Here is a 13,238-nt window from a genome sequence, read left to right on the forward strand (position 1 = left end):
CTATATTATAACAATGAATCTATTTTATCAATTTATAAAATCAGTTGTATTAAGTTAATACAATATAATAAATCAAAAAACGTAACCATAAATACCGATAATGAATCTATTTTATTACATAATTAGTAATAAATATTAAATATCATCCTATCTTTTCTTCTCTTCTTATTCAAACTATAATATATATAAAATTAATTAAATTTTTAGATATTTATTATCATTTTAAAGATAATTAAAAAAAAATAAAAATATATTTAATTTCTCTAAATATAATTAGTGACTTAAAAAGTGATCAATTATAAAACAAACGAATCAGTTAAGAAACTGTACTAGAAATTTTAGCGCATGTCCGTTGATAAATCTAGAGTCTAGACACTCGACGGTTACTCAACTGCTCGTTGTGTAATACCCTCTCTCGCTAAAATATCGCTTATGTCGCTGGCGATTCTTAGTTAAAGTTCAAAAACTTTACCAATCAAAGAGAACAACAACCCATGTACACTTATAATCATTGAATTCACATTACAACGCCAGTAATCTTCAAGATTCCGACCAGTTTCTGTTGGGTTTTCTTGAGATCCGAAGTTCGTGAAGAGGAAGGAAGAAAAAGATACAGAAAGCTATAATGGAACCTCCGAGAGGGCTTTTGTTGCATCTGTGGAACTTCATCTGTTTCTTGCCTTACTTCATTGGCCTTCTGCTTGTTGGCTTTCTCAAAGGTCGCCCCTTTTTCATCATATTTGAGTATTCTCTATTTAAAATTCTCACGAATTAACCTGCGATTCAAATGGGTGTATTTGATTTCAGGCGCCATTGTTGCCCCGATAGTTTGTGTTCTTATGACAACTGGAAATTCCGTGATTGTTCTCGGACTCTGGCCAGCGCATGCTGTCTGGGCTTATTTTTGCATTTTAAGGTTCTTTTCGTTTTCCTATTTAAGTTTGCTTTTTTCCCCATTTTGTATGTAAAAACTAAAAAGTGCAATAATCTTGTGTATTATTTTCTGCCTTACTACAGTGCTAAACGATTAGGTCCAGTGATGAAGCTTTTGGTCTGTATACTGGTTGCACTACCCTTGGCTTTATGGCCTGTTTGCGTTGTTGTGGGTAGCATTCTTGGTGGCTTAGCGTACGGTTTTCTTGGACCTGTTTTTGGCACTTTTAAAGCCGTCAGTGAAGGAAAAACCGATAAGTTTCGCCATTGTGTCATCGTAAGTAAACACTAAACCAAATTGCTTCAAACTGTGTCGTTTCTCTTTCTTTTCAGTTGATTTCAGCGTTTTTCTCTCAGGATGGAACATGGGATACTATCAAATGGAGTTTAACTTTCGTTAGGGACTTATCGGATGTATGTCTGTATTCCTACTTCTCAGTGATGGATGATCTCCGGAAACAAGACCCTCCCGATGGTAGAATTGAGATCAGGTTTGATACATTTCATGAAAAGTAATCATTTTTATGTTTGATTTCGAGTTGTTTAACTCAATTTGTGGGGGATATTGCAGGGTGGCTTACGTTCCTGTAGCAATTTTGGTCGGGGTTCTAGGGTTTGCAGTTGATTTTCCGGTGATCACAGTTATGGCGGCGCTAAAAAGCCCATACATGTTGGTAAAAGGGTGGCATCGTTTATTTCACGACTGTATCGGTCGAGAAGGGCCCTTTTTGGAGAGCATATGTGTGCCATTTGCAGGTCTCGCTATCTTATTGTGGCCTTTTGCAGTCGCCGGAGCTTTGTTAGGATCCATGGTGGCTAGCATCTTACTTGGCTTTTATGCAGCCGTCGTTGCCTATCAGGTTAATTAATATCTGATATCTCACATATTCATATATTTTACAATTTGACTTTTAAAGTCAACCAAACTTTATAAATCCTTCCAGGAGTCATCTTTCTATCTGGGGCTTTGTTATGTGGTAGCTGCATTATCGATCTATGATGAATACAGCAATGATATTCTCGACATGCCTGAAGGATCTTGCTTTCCAAAGTAACATTTTTTTACCCTCCAATTATCTTTACTTTACCAATTTTTAACATTTTTGGTACAAACAGACCTATGTACAGACGTAATGGTGGTTTGCAACCTGGTTCAAGAACGCCATCTTTCTCAAGGCCGGCTTCCTTCAAAAACCCACCATCTCGGACTAGTTCATTCGCGACACCCATGATTGAGTTGAAGCCATTGGTGGTTAGTTACTTTACTTAAACCATTTGGTTTATGGATTATAATTATATACTAATATAGTTTGCTAATGTTAATCCGAATAGTTGCTTGATAGCTTATTTCAAGAATGTCGTCGACAAGGTGAAATTATGGTTTTGGAAGGATTAATAACAGTTAAAGAAATTGATGATGCAAAATCCGGCAAGGCTAGTGGAAGAGTGATTAGTGTCGGTCTCCCGGCTTATTGTCTCTTCCAAGCACTTCTACGGTCTGCAAAAGCCAATTGTACTGGTATATTAATAGGTAAATACAGTACAACCTGTTCTGTTCTGTCTTGTTTTCTACGTCCCGTAATCAATCTCATTTTACTTTCTTATAACAAAGATCATGTTCTTTCATTTTTGTAATCTAGAGGACAATGTGACGGAGATTACTAGTGCAAATAGGCCAAAAGATACGTTCTATGATTGGTTTTTGAATCCTCTTTTGGTCATCAAAGACCAGATCAAAGCTCAAAATCTGGAGGAATTGGAAGAGGATTACTTGGGGAAACTAGTTCTATTGAGTGGTGATGCTGAGAAGTTGAAAAACTCAGACATTGGTCCACCACCGGAGTCCGAGCTCAGGAGGGCTGAACTTGATGCATTGGCCCGAAGGTAATAACATTGTTTTTTTAATGTGTTTTTCTGTTCATTTATTTTGTCCTTATAAATGTAAATTTTGTGTGGAAGACTTCAAGGAATCACAAAGTCGATATCAAGGTACCCAACATATAGGAGACGTTTTGAGAACAGCATAAGGGCGATATTGGAAGAACTTGATCGGAAAAATGGCAAGGGGCGTCGATCGGCATCGGGATCTGGATCGGAAAGTACGTTTGGTCGGATGTTTAGTAACCAAAGATCTTTTAGAACGAAAACGACTAATCAAGAAGATGATCAAGAGACAGAAAGAGATGGTGATGTTGTATAATTACGTTTTACTTTTGTTCTATCTTGATCAAAAGGTGGCAACATGGGTATTTTATATTTTGATTATTAGAGGCCTAGAAGGTTAGCATGTAACCAAATAGTTTGTATATGCAAAATTTGGCATGGCATGTTTGTATCTATTTAAACTCCCTGTATTGGAGAAAGTGTTTGAGATTACAGAGATGTCCACCTAACATTTATTTTAATTTTACTAATTACTTGTCAGTATTTGAATTAATAAATGATCTTCATCTTGATGAAACCCTAAGCATCTTCAACCTAAATCATCTTCTCGATGAAACCAAAAGCATATATGGTATGGAATTTGATACTGTTAGCAAAATAGATTCCAAAGCCAGAAGCAAAATGGATTTCCTCTTTTTCAGTAGTAAATACAGTTCGCTTTTCTTAATTGATAATTTGACTATATGATCTGATGGGCCGTGTATAGTTCTATTTTTCAATTCATAATTTGTTAATATGTATGTATATCACAAATTTCGACGCAAGAAAAATCCAAAAGAGGCACTTCAAGTTCTTAGGCACATGAAGATGAAATAGGGTGTATTTGGATTCTTTTTGAAAAGTACCAATTGATTTATTGTTTTTTCAAAAGAAAATTCAAATATCTTTTTATTTTTTTCTTTTATTTATATTTTTATCCATTTAATTATGATAAGTGTCTATTTTTATTTTTTCAATAACATTTTAGGATATTTTGGATAATTTGGATATTTTGGATAATTTTAAAAAGAGTACATTTAATTTTCTTTTTAAAAAGCCAACAAACTTTAAAAACTGTTTAAAACTTTTTGAGAAATATATAAATGCTTTTTACTATCCATAAGACCGGAGGGAATCGGTCAACATATTCTCAACAATGATGGCATACACCATCCCCTGACGGTGACATGCCAAAAAAGATAAGAAACGACATATTTGTGCCAAGAGGAGAAAAGGGCTTAACGGCTCCTTTTGTGTTTATACAACAAACAAGGATCATTCCTCAATCTATAGCCCTAAAACCCTCAAGTTAGCTAAAAGTCAACTTGGTCAAAAAGTCAACGGACAACGGTCTAAAGTCCATCAGCCGCCCACCATATCGTGGCCAAGCATTTGCCACGCCACGGTGACCTCATGACAAAACATTCGTGAAGACTTCTTATCGCCACGTCGTGGTGGCCAACCCTCCACGTCGTGGGACCTGTTTTGGTCAGCTTAATGCATTAAACTCTTAATTGTAATGCTCATTTCTCAAGTACATTTCCTTATATTATTTAAGCTTATTATTTTGGAATTATGGCTCTATGCGGGGCGCAGATAGCCAATTACGCGGGGCATAATTCATTAAGCCCATGTGGGAGTTTTATGCCATATGCGAGGCGTAACCTAGGCTACACAGGGCGTAGCGTAAGGTGCAAACCTTAATTTTCGTGGTTTTGAGCCCTATATAAGGACCTTAACACCAGGCCCTTCTTATCATCAACATCCACCCTCTTGAGCATCTAACTCGAAACCCTAATCCTATGAAGCAAAACTTGAGCCTTTTGTGTGTTTTTGGTGCATTTTGAAGAAAAAGAAGTCCAAGCTTGTAGATTGTTGAAGCTTAAGCTTGTAGATCCATAGCCTACATTACATTTCTTAACTCCAGAAGGTATAAAGCTTGAATTTTGTTGGTCCATGTGTTAGATCTCATTAGATTCTTGATTTTCATGTTCTTTTGTCCCATAATTTTGAGTCATATGAATATGAGCTACTCCAGACATTATGGTTGTCATTTCTTGTTGATTTTGAGGTTAAGGAGTCATAAAAATGGGATCTTGGCTATCCTCATTCACCCATGCAAGGGTTTTTGGTCATTAGTGAATGCTATGGGGCTAAGGCTTGATTTTGAGCTCCATTTAGCCATGCAAAGGCTTATTGTAACACCCAAAATCTTGAAGAGAAATTGTTAAGAATAAATCCATTTCAGGTGAACTCGGCGAGTTAGAGGGACCAACTTGACGTGTTCAAGATGGAAGAATCACGAGGGTTTAATGAACTAACACGACAAGTTGAGATGCCTCAACTCGGCGAGTTGGTGGCTGAGAAGGAAACCCTAATTTCTAGGGTGTTGCACCCTATTTAAAGACATTAAGTTCCTTTAGTTGGCCTCCTTATCATCCTCCATTGTTATCAAAACCCTAAATCGAGTTGTAGCCTCCATTGTCAAGCATTTGAGCCTTGGAAGGAAGTTTGGTGTCCATTTTGTGCATTGTGAAGGCGTTAGAAGATCTTGAAGTTTCTAATCTTGGAGGAGAGGCCTTGGATCCAGAATCAGTATCCATAAAATATATAAGTAACCATATGTCGTCGATTTTTATAAACTGGTTGAATTTAGTCTTTTGTAAAGGCCTCGGTTTCAACCGTGAAACAGCCTGAGGGATCACATTCTTTTGTTGGGTACCAAACAAACTGCTCTCAGAAAAAGTATCAAGAATCCATATCTGAAAAAAAATCATTTATTAGAATGTTAGTAAACAAAAGAATAATAAATTGTTAATCATGTACTTACCTTAAAAGCGTATAAAAAGATGTTGAGGGTGTAGGTCATTTTTTGAGGTTGTTTCTCTTTCGGTTCGACCGAATGTATATGCATATCAACCTTATTGAATATAGTAATTAGTTGTTAGTACAATTGATCATAAATTATCCTCCCCCATGGATATCTTCGACATAAAAAAAATTCCAATTAAATTTCTAAAAAAATATTAGTAATATTACCCTTAATTATAATTTGTAATAAATCAACGACATGATATCTGTTGAATTCATCAAAGTCAGATACCAAAGCAAAATACTCATCTAAAATAGGTTGTTTAGCCAACCGCCCATTGAACCCATTCTCTAACAGATATAAGAGACATACACGGAACACATCCTCATCCAATAAGTCATTAAGCGAATACTCAAACACATTCTTCAAATCGTCTAATTTAACAGAGACATTCCTTGCGACCATTGGAAACACACGGGAACGGAAGGTGGCACGTGAACCGGACATAGGAAAATAATCTCCAAAGTGGAAGCCGATGACAAGACATAATTATCTCTTCCCAAAAGACAACTCGTAACCCCCAATCTCAAAAAACCATTTCCTCTACTTCGCTCGGGGGTCTATGATAACTTCGTGGCAAAAAAAACATAATGTAGAAGCAAAGGATCCACATTTACATTAGGAATTTCTAACCACCTTCCAAAACATGAATTCCGAAACATGGTCTCGCATGTCGGTCTGTCTTTAATCGTCGTAAGAATTTCCCCGCCGATTTTGGGTTTACAAGACAGTGTAATGGATGCATCAAAACTTTGTCGTGCTGCGATAAAAAAATGTTACAAACCTACTCCGGAACGAAAACTGACTAATATTCCAGACTAGTTTTTAGTGTTCCAGACCTATTCTTCGAGTTCTGAACTAGTTCATCGCATTCCGGAGCGTTACATAATGCAATTTTATGTTCTGGAACGCTAGATTTCGATGTATACTACATTACATAAACAACTAAACTACTTTGGGGTTGGTCATAAAACAATTACATCTTATATTGCAACTCCGGAACGTTTTCAGTTCATTCCGGAGGTGTTCTTCGAATTCCGGAATTCAATGTTTTGTTTCGGAACAATACTTTGGTGAATAATCACATTCTACAAACAACTAAACTAGGTATGGATTCGTCCTAAAGTGCTGACATCTTCTATTGTAACTCTGGAATATTTTCAGTTCATTCTGGATGATATAAATATAAACATAAATCTTAAGTTGGCGTAAAGAACTTACCCGTAAAACAACCGGGTCATAGTGACCGTCTTCCATTTCAGAGATCATAATCGGAAGTGAAATCGTGTGTCAGAGATCGGAAGTGGAAAGTCGAAGTGGGATCCAGAATGAAGTCGAGGTCTAATTTTTTTTTTTCATAATATATTCTGAAATACGTAAGTGTACTCCATAATTGTTTCCGGAACAACCCATTCCGAAGGAAATATAATTGGCCAGCCCACTAGAAAACGAGTCCGAAATTATTTTCGAAACGGCCTATTCTGAAGAATATGATTATTTCACAAAAAATAATTTAAATGAGTTGGTTTTTTTAACACACAAGAAAAAAAAAATGATTAGTTTACTCGATTTTCCTTTAAAATATACCGTTAACAATTTTGAAATATATAAACGTATATAAACAATCTCAAACACCAAATATCAACTTGTACCTTAGCGGTCGGATGAACATGAACTTGTATAATCAACGGTGCAAAGTCCGCTCACTATATAAACGGGTGCGTCCTTTGGTTTCCCTTAGACAAATCCACGCTGCAAACGTTCATGAATCTATTATCCTCTTTGACTTTTGATCTAGTCAGCCACTCGAACTCGTTCTTAGATGTAACAATCACAAATCATTTTAATAATCATTCCATGTTCATATCACATCGATGGGGTTGTGGCAGTTGAAAATCAAGGGCTAAAACCCCAATTTTCAATTCATTCTCAGTTGCGGTTCTCCATCACCACCCTTTCTCTCTTTAAAAACAACAAACACTCGACGTTTGACCCACAAAGTCATGCGATCCAGATCTTCGAGACCTCACTCAGCTCAATTGTCGCTTCGAGTTGCTGCATGATGGCAGGGTTATTGGCCTTAGTGGTGGTATTGTGTTTGATCAATATCGGATGGGGTCAGGAAGCGCCGTACAGGATCCACACATTGTTTTCAGTTGAATGCCAAAATTACTTCGACTGGCAGACGGTGGGGCTCGTTCATAGCTTCCGGAAATCCGGTCAACCAGGCCCGATCACGCGGCTTCTCAGCTGCACTGATGAGGAGAAAAAGAGTTATAGAGGAATGGACTTGGCTCCCACCTTTGAAGTCCCTTCCATGAGTAGACACCCTAGAACTGGTGACTGGTAACTTCATTCAATTCCATAATAACGCTTTTTTCTCCGTGAATCTATTGCGATTTTGTCTGCGTATATATCCTTTTGATTGATTAGGTTAGATGCATGATGTACTATATCATTAATTTGATATTAAGCGATGAAATAGCCTGGTCAATTTGTGGCTCATTTGTGTGTGTTTCAGCTTGATTAAACCACTAAATTTGTGTTGAAATCCGCAATAGATTCTCACTTCTTATCCTGTTAGAGTACAATCTTAAATCTGTGTGTTTACTACAGGTACCCTGCGATTAACAAACCAGCAGGGGTTGTTCATTGGCTCAAACACAGTAAAGATGCACAAAATGTTGATTGGGTTGTTATCCTAGATGCAGATATGATCATCAGAGGTCCAATTCTACCATGGGAGATTGGCGCAGAGAAAGGCAGACCTGTTGCTGCCTATTACGGGTATATAATCATTTTCATAATCTTAATTTCCATATATCAATCATTCTTGATGGAAATTCACTTAAGGATCTTCAATGTTTGAAAAATTGCATAGCTACTTAGTGGGATGCGACAATATACTCGCCAAATTGCACACAAAGAACCCAGAACTATGTGACAAAGTTGGTGGGCTCTTAGCCATGCATATAGATGATCTGAGAGCTTTAGCACCAATGTGGCTTTCCAAAACAGAAGAAGTGAGAGAAGACACTGCCCATTGGTCAACAAATATCACTGGTGATATTTATGGCAAAGGGTGGATCAGTGAGATGTATGGATACTCATTTGGTGCAGCAGAGGTAATTCATTTCAATAATTCCATTTATCAATTGATATATTTATACTTTCAAAATTCTTAGTTGCTATTTTTCGAATTATCAGGTGGGACTTCGACATAAAATTAATGATAATCTAATGATCTACCCTGGATATATTCCACGTGAGGGCGTTGAACCTATTCTTATGCATTATGGCTTACCATTTTCTGTTGGAAACTGGTCTTTTAGTAAATTAGAACACCATGAAGATGATATTGTATATGACTGTGGACGCCTCTTCCCTGAACCTCCTTTCCCCCGAGAGGTAACAAATTTTTTTTTGTTATAAATTTCTTTATTTTAGGTCACCTGATACTGTAACTATAATTCTATATATAATATATACTTAATGTTAAGAGTTTATGTAGGTGAAAGCAATGGAACCTGATAAACACAAACTGAGGGGGCTTTTCTTGAATTTAGAATGTATTAATACACTAAACCAAGGTCTGATAATACAACACACAGCATTCGGGTGCCCAAAACCAAAATGGTCAAAATATTTGAGTTTCTTGAAAAGCAAACACTTTGCTGAGTTGACTCTGCCGAAAGGTTTGACTCCCAAGAGTCTCCAGATAATGGAAACACATGTTCAAGAACATATTAATGAAGATAAACCCGCGAATCTACCTACAAAAATTACAAAAATCCACACACTTTTTTCAACAGAATGTAGCACGTATTTTGATTGGCAAACAGTTGGTTTGATGCACAGCTTTGGACTCAGTGGACAACCAGGAAATATTACACGGCTTCTTAGTTGTACAGAAGAAGATTTAAAAAAATACAAAGGTCATGATTTGGCTCCCACACATTATGTCCCTTCTATGAGCCGACATCCATTAACAGGCGATTGGTATCCAGCTATTAATAAACCAGCTGCAGTCCTTCATTGGCTTAACCATGTCAAAACAGATGCAGAATTTATAGTAATTCTTGATGCTGATATGATCATGAGAGGACCAATTACACCATGGGAGTTTAAAGCAGCAAAAGGCAAACCAGTTTCAACTCCTTACGAGTAAGACAACCAATATCTTTACTGAAATAATTTGTATTATGGAATATGGATTGAATTTGATGTATATATATTTTTTTTGTAAATAATGTTAGTTACCTTATTGGGTGTGACAACGAGCTTGCAAAACTCCATACTAGCCACCCTGAAGCTTGTGATAAAGTTGGTGGTGTGATCATAATGCACATAGATGATCTCAGAAAGTTTGCTCTTTTATGGTTGCATAAAACAGAGGAAGTTAGAGCTGATACTGCTCATTATGGGAAAAATATAACCGGTGATATTTATGAAACTGGGTGGATTAGTGAAATGTATGGATATTCCTTTGGTGCAGCTGAGGTAAGTTTTTTATCAACAATTTGTGCATAAATACTAAAATGGGAATTTAATATATATTTTTTTTTGTGTGCAGTTGAAGTTGCAGCATGTTATAAGCCGTGAAATTATGATATACCCTGGGTATGCTCCAGAACCGGGTGTTAAGTATCGGGTTTTTCATTATGGATTAGATTTTGGGGTTGGGAACTGGAGTTTTGATAAAGCAAACTGGAGGGACGTTGACTTGGTCAACAACTGTTGGGCAAAGTTTCCTGATCCGCCCGAAACTTTAGAAGCTGACCGAACAAATGAGGAAACTTACCAACGTGACTTGCTAAGTATAGAATGCGGGAAGACACTGAATGAAGCTCTTCAGTCACACCATGAAAGGAGGAGATGTGGTGATCTGAGGATAAGTTCCCGGGTCCCACCTCCACCAGATATGGAGATAGTTGATGAGGTTAAGTTTGAGAGAAGTGATAATAGGTCTGAAAAGGTGGTGGACCCATTGTTGCCTTCTGAATCAAGTCAGACATTTCTTGATTTTAGATTTTGGATGATTTTTTTGTGGGCGTCTTCAGTTTTGGGATTTGGGGTAGTGATGATGGTGATACTTAGAGGTAAAAGGCAGAAGAAAAGAGGGAAAAAGAGTAGGAGTGTGTCTTCGCGAGGTGAGTTTAAAGAGAATTTGGGGAATAGGTAAAGACTAAAGAATTTGATGATGTTGAAAGGGTGTGAAAGATGATAATGACTTAAAATGTGTAATTTGTTAGATTATATAAAGATTTTGAGATTCTAAGAGTTGAAAGATGTAATTTATAAGGGATCAGAGCCCCTTTTGTTGTAATAAGTAACAAGGTCTTTTCTTGCACTTTAACCTTTTATCATTTTATGTATACAATAGCATTTAAGGTACCTTTCTGGGAAGAATATTTGTAGTGATTTCCAAACTTTAAGTCGTGAAAAATCCATAAATAAGGTCTCCTGTGCAAACAAAATCACCTTTTTTGCTTTAATGATACTATAATTTACTATTTTTTTTATGTTGGTTGTGGGACTGGTTTTAAGGCATCCATAGTCCAGATTGACGTTTATGTTCTTATATGTAATGCAATTGTTGGGTCTTGTAAACGTGACGAAATATTCTATTGTTTCAGTTATGATGAGTGTGGTCGAAATTCATGGTGTTTCCATTGACTATGACAATTTCTAGTATAAAAGTAGCACGTTTAGAAAAAGAGTTGTAAAGAGCAAGGGCAGCGTTTTAAAAACCGGTTTGAACCGGCCGGTCGAACCGGTTGAACCAGGAATCGGGGAAGGAAGCGGTTCAACTATCACCGGTTTTATGTCTATTTTTGAACCGGATCGAACCGGCCGGTTTTTACAAAATCCGGTTGAACCGGTTCAATTAAACCGGTTGAACCGGTTAAATTGAATAAAAACACATGGAATTGAAACATTTTGCATAATAAACTTTGATAGTTTTTTCACATTTATTAAAATTTTTCTGAATAAAAACACATGATAAATGTTATGAAGTTTTTTTATGCGTTTTTATTCATCTATGGCTATATTTTCTTTTTAATGCACAAGAATTGATATAAAGTAATGATTATGAGTTATTTTAATGTATTTAGATTGATCTACAACTTGTGTTTATGTGTATTTTAATGTTTGAACTTGTGGACATGAACTTCTTGATTTGTGTATGTATGTATGTATGTCAATGAAAATACGAAAAAATATGAAAATTATAGAAACCGGTTTACTAAGCGGTCGAACCGGTTAAACCAGTTGAACCGGAAACCGGTAACCATACCGGTTCAACTAAAAAACCGGTTTTTAAAACATTGAGTAAGGGGAGGAAAATATTTAAAAAAAAACATAGAACCGATCATTTGGCCTACAAATATGGGTAAAGGAATTTTATCTATTTCGGGAATACATGAAATATAACTATTTGGCACTTTAACACTCCCCCCCCCCCCCCCCCCCCCCCCCCCCAAAATAAAATATAAACAAATAAAAAAAAATCTAATTTTGCCATTTTAGTAATTTTCTTCTTCCAACAAGAGCAACGATAACAAACACTTTGTAATCCCATTGAGATGAAATATGCGTGGTAGATGTCGACAGTCATGCCTTACAATGGATAGAACAACCGTGTCATATAGATGAACCCTTAATTTGGTATTTTAGTAATTATGTTCTTCAAGCTCCAACAACATTAACATGCTCTTGTTTTTTGGCTCATGTCGGAGATCATCTATGTAAAGATGTCGTTCTATACCTTGTGATACATGATTGTTGACATCTATCCCATCTCAATGGGATTACATGGATCTATTGTTGTTGTCGTTGTTGAGACTTAAAAGAAGATAATTATTAAAATATAAAATTAGGGGGGGGGGGATAATTATACCAAATAAATTATATTTTTGTATTTATAAATGAAATATCGGACCCGGCAAAAAAACAATTCTACAAGATAATCTAATTTATTAAAATTGGTGTATTGGTGGTGCCACTAAAGAGTTATTGTTATTTTGCAAAAGAATTTCCTAAAATATAAAGAATTTTGCAATTTTTTTTTAACGAAGTTATTCATATTTCATAAAATAATGGTTAGAAAAGTAATTTGTACATTGAATTAATTTTGTATATTAAATCAATTTTAAAATCACTTATTTTTACAAAAACGAAATCATTTTGTAGTAAGTATGTAAAAATATGATGATTGACCACACGTTAGACTTCAAGAGAAAATAAACAAGAATTTCCATGATTGCTTTTGCAGTGTATTTTAATTAACTGATTAATAGTTTTAACCTTTAGGCTTATATAATCATAATCATGTCTGTTACATAATTTTAATTAAATAATCTGATATAAATCATCAATAGCATCTGGAATGATTATTCTTCCAATCAAATTTTGTTGTTCATTAGCTTGTGATCATCTTTGTTGTAATCTGATATAAATTAGAGATGGAGTGATATCAATTCATTACGAAAGACAATAATTCACAGAA

General features: G+C 35.9%; 2 protein-coding genes across 2 annotated transcripts; both read left to right on the plus strand.

The window, feature by feature from the left end:
- The first annotated feature begins 343 nt into the window (after positions 1-343).
- On the plus strand, positions 344-3,309 carry LOC145087780 (putative membrane protein At3g27390). The gene is made up of 10 exons (XM_079025843.1): positions 344-719; positions 808-916; positions 1,018-1,210; positions 1,291-1,424; positions 1,505-1,793; positions 1,878-1,984; positions 2,050-2,185; positions 2,266-2,464; positions 2,574-2,817; positions 2,893-3,309. The coding sequence occupies exons 1-10, from the start codon at positions 626-628 to the stop codon at positions 3,131-3,133; spliced, it is 1,746 nt and encodes a 581-aa protein (XP_078881969.1). The 5' UTR covers positions 344-625; the 3' UTR covers positions 3,134-3,309.
- Positions 3,310-7,468: 4,159 nt separating this feature from the next.
- Positions 7,469-11,122, plus strand: LOC145087781 (peptidyl serine alpha-galactosyltransferase). The gene is made up of 7 exons (XM_079025844.1): positions 7,469-8,074; positions 8,345-8,515; positions 8,610-8,853; positions 8,936-9,136; positions 9,240-9,892; positions 9,985-10,228; positions 10,302-11,122. The coding sequence occupies exons 1-7, from the start codon at positions 7,788-7,790 to the stop codon at positions 10,908-10,910; spliced, it is 2,409 nt and encodes an 802-aa protein (XP_078881970.1). The 5' UTR covers positions 7,469-7,787; the 3' UTR covers positions 10,911-11,122.
- Positions 11,123-13,238: the final 2,116 nt, after the last annotated feature.

This window comes from Lactuca serriola, chromosome 2 (assembly GCF_051521515.1).
Source record: "Lactuca serriola cultivar US96UC23 chromosome 2, Lser_US96UC23_V15, whole genome shotgun sequence".
In the NCBI taxonomy this organism is placed as follows: domain Eukaryota; kingdom Viridiplantae; phylum Streptophyta; class Magnoliopsida; order Asterales; family Asteraceae; genus Lactuca; species Lactuca serriola.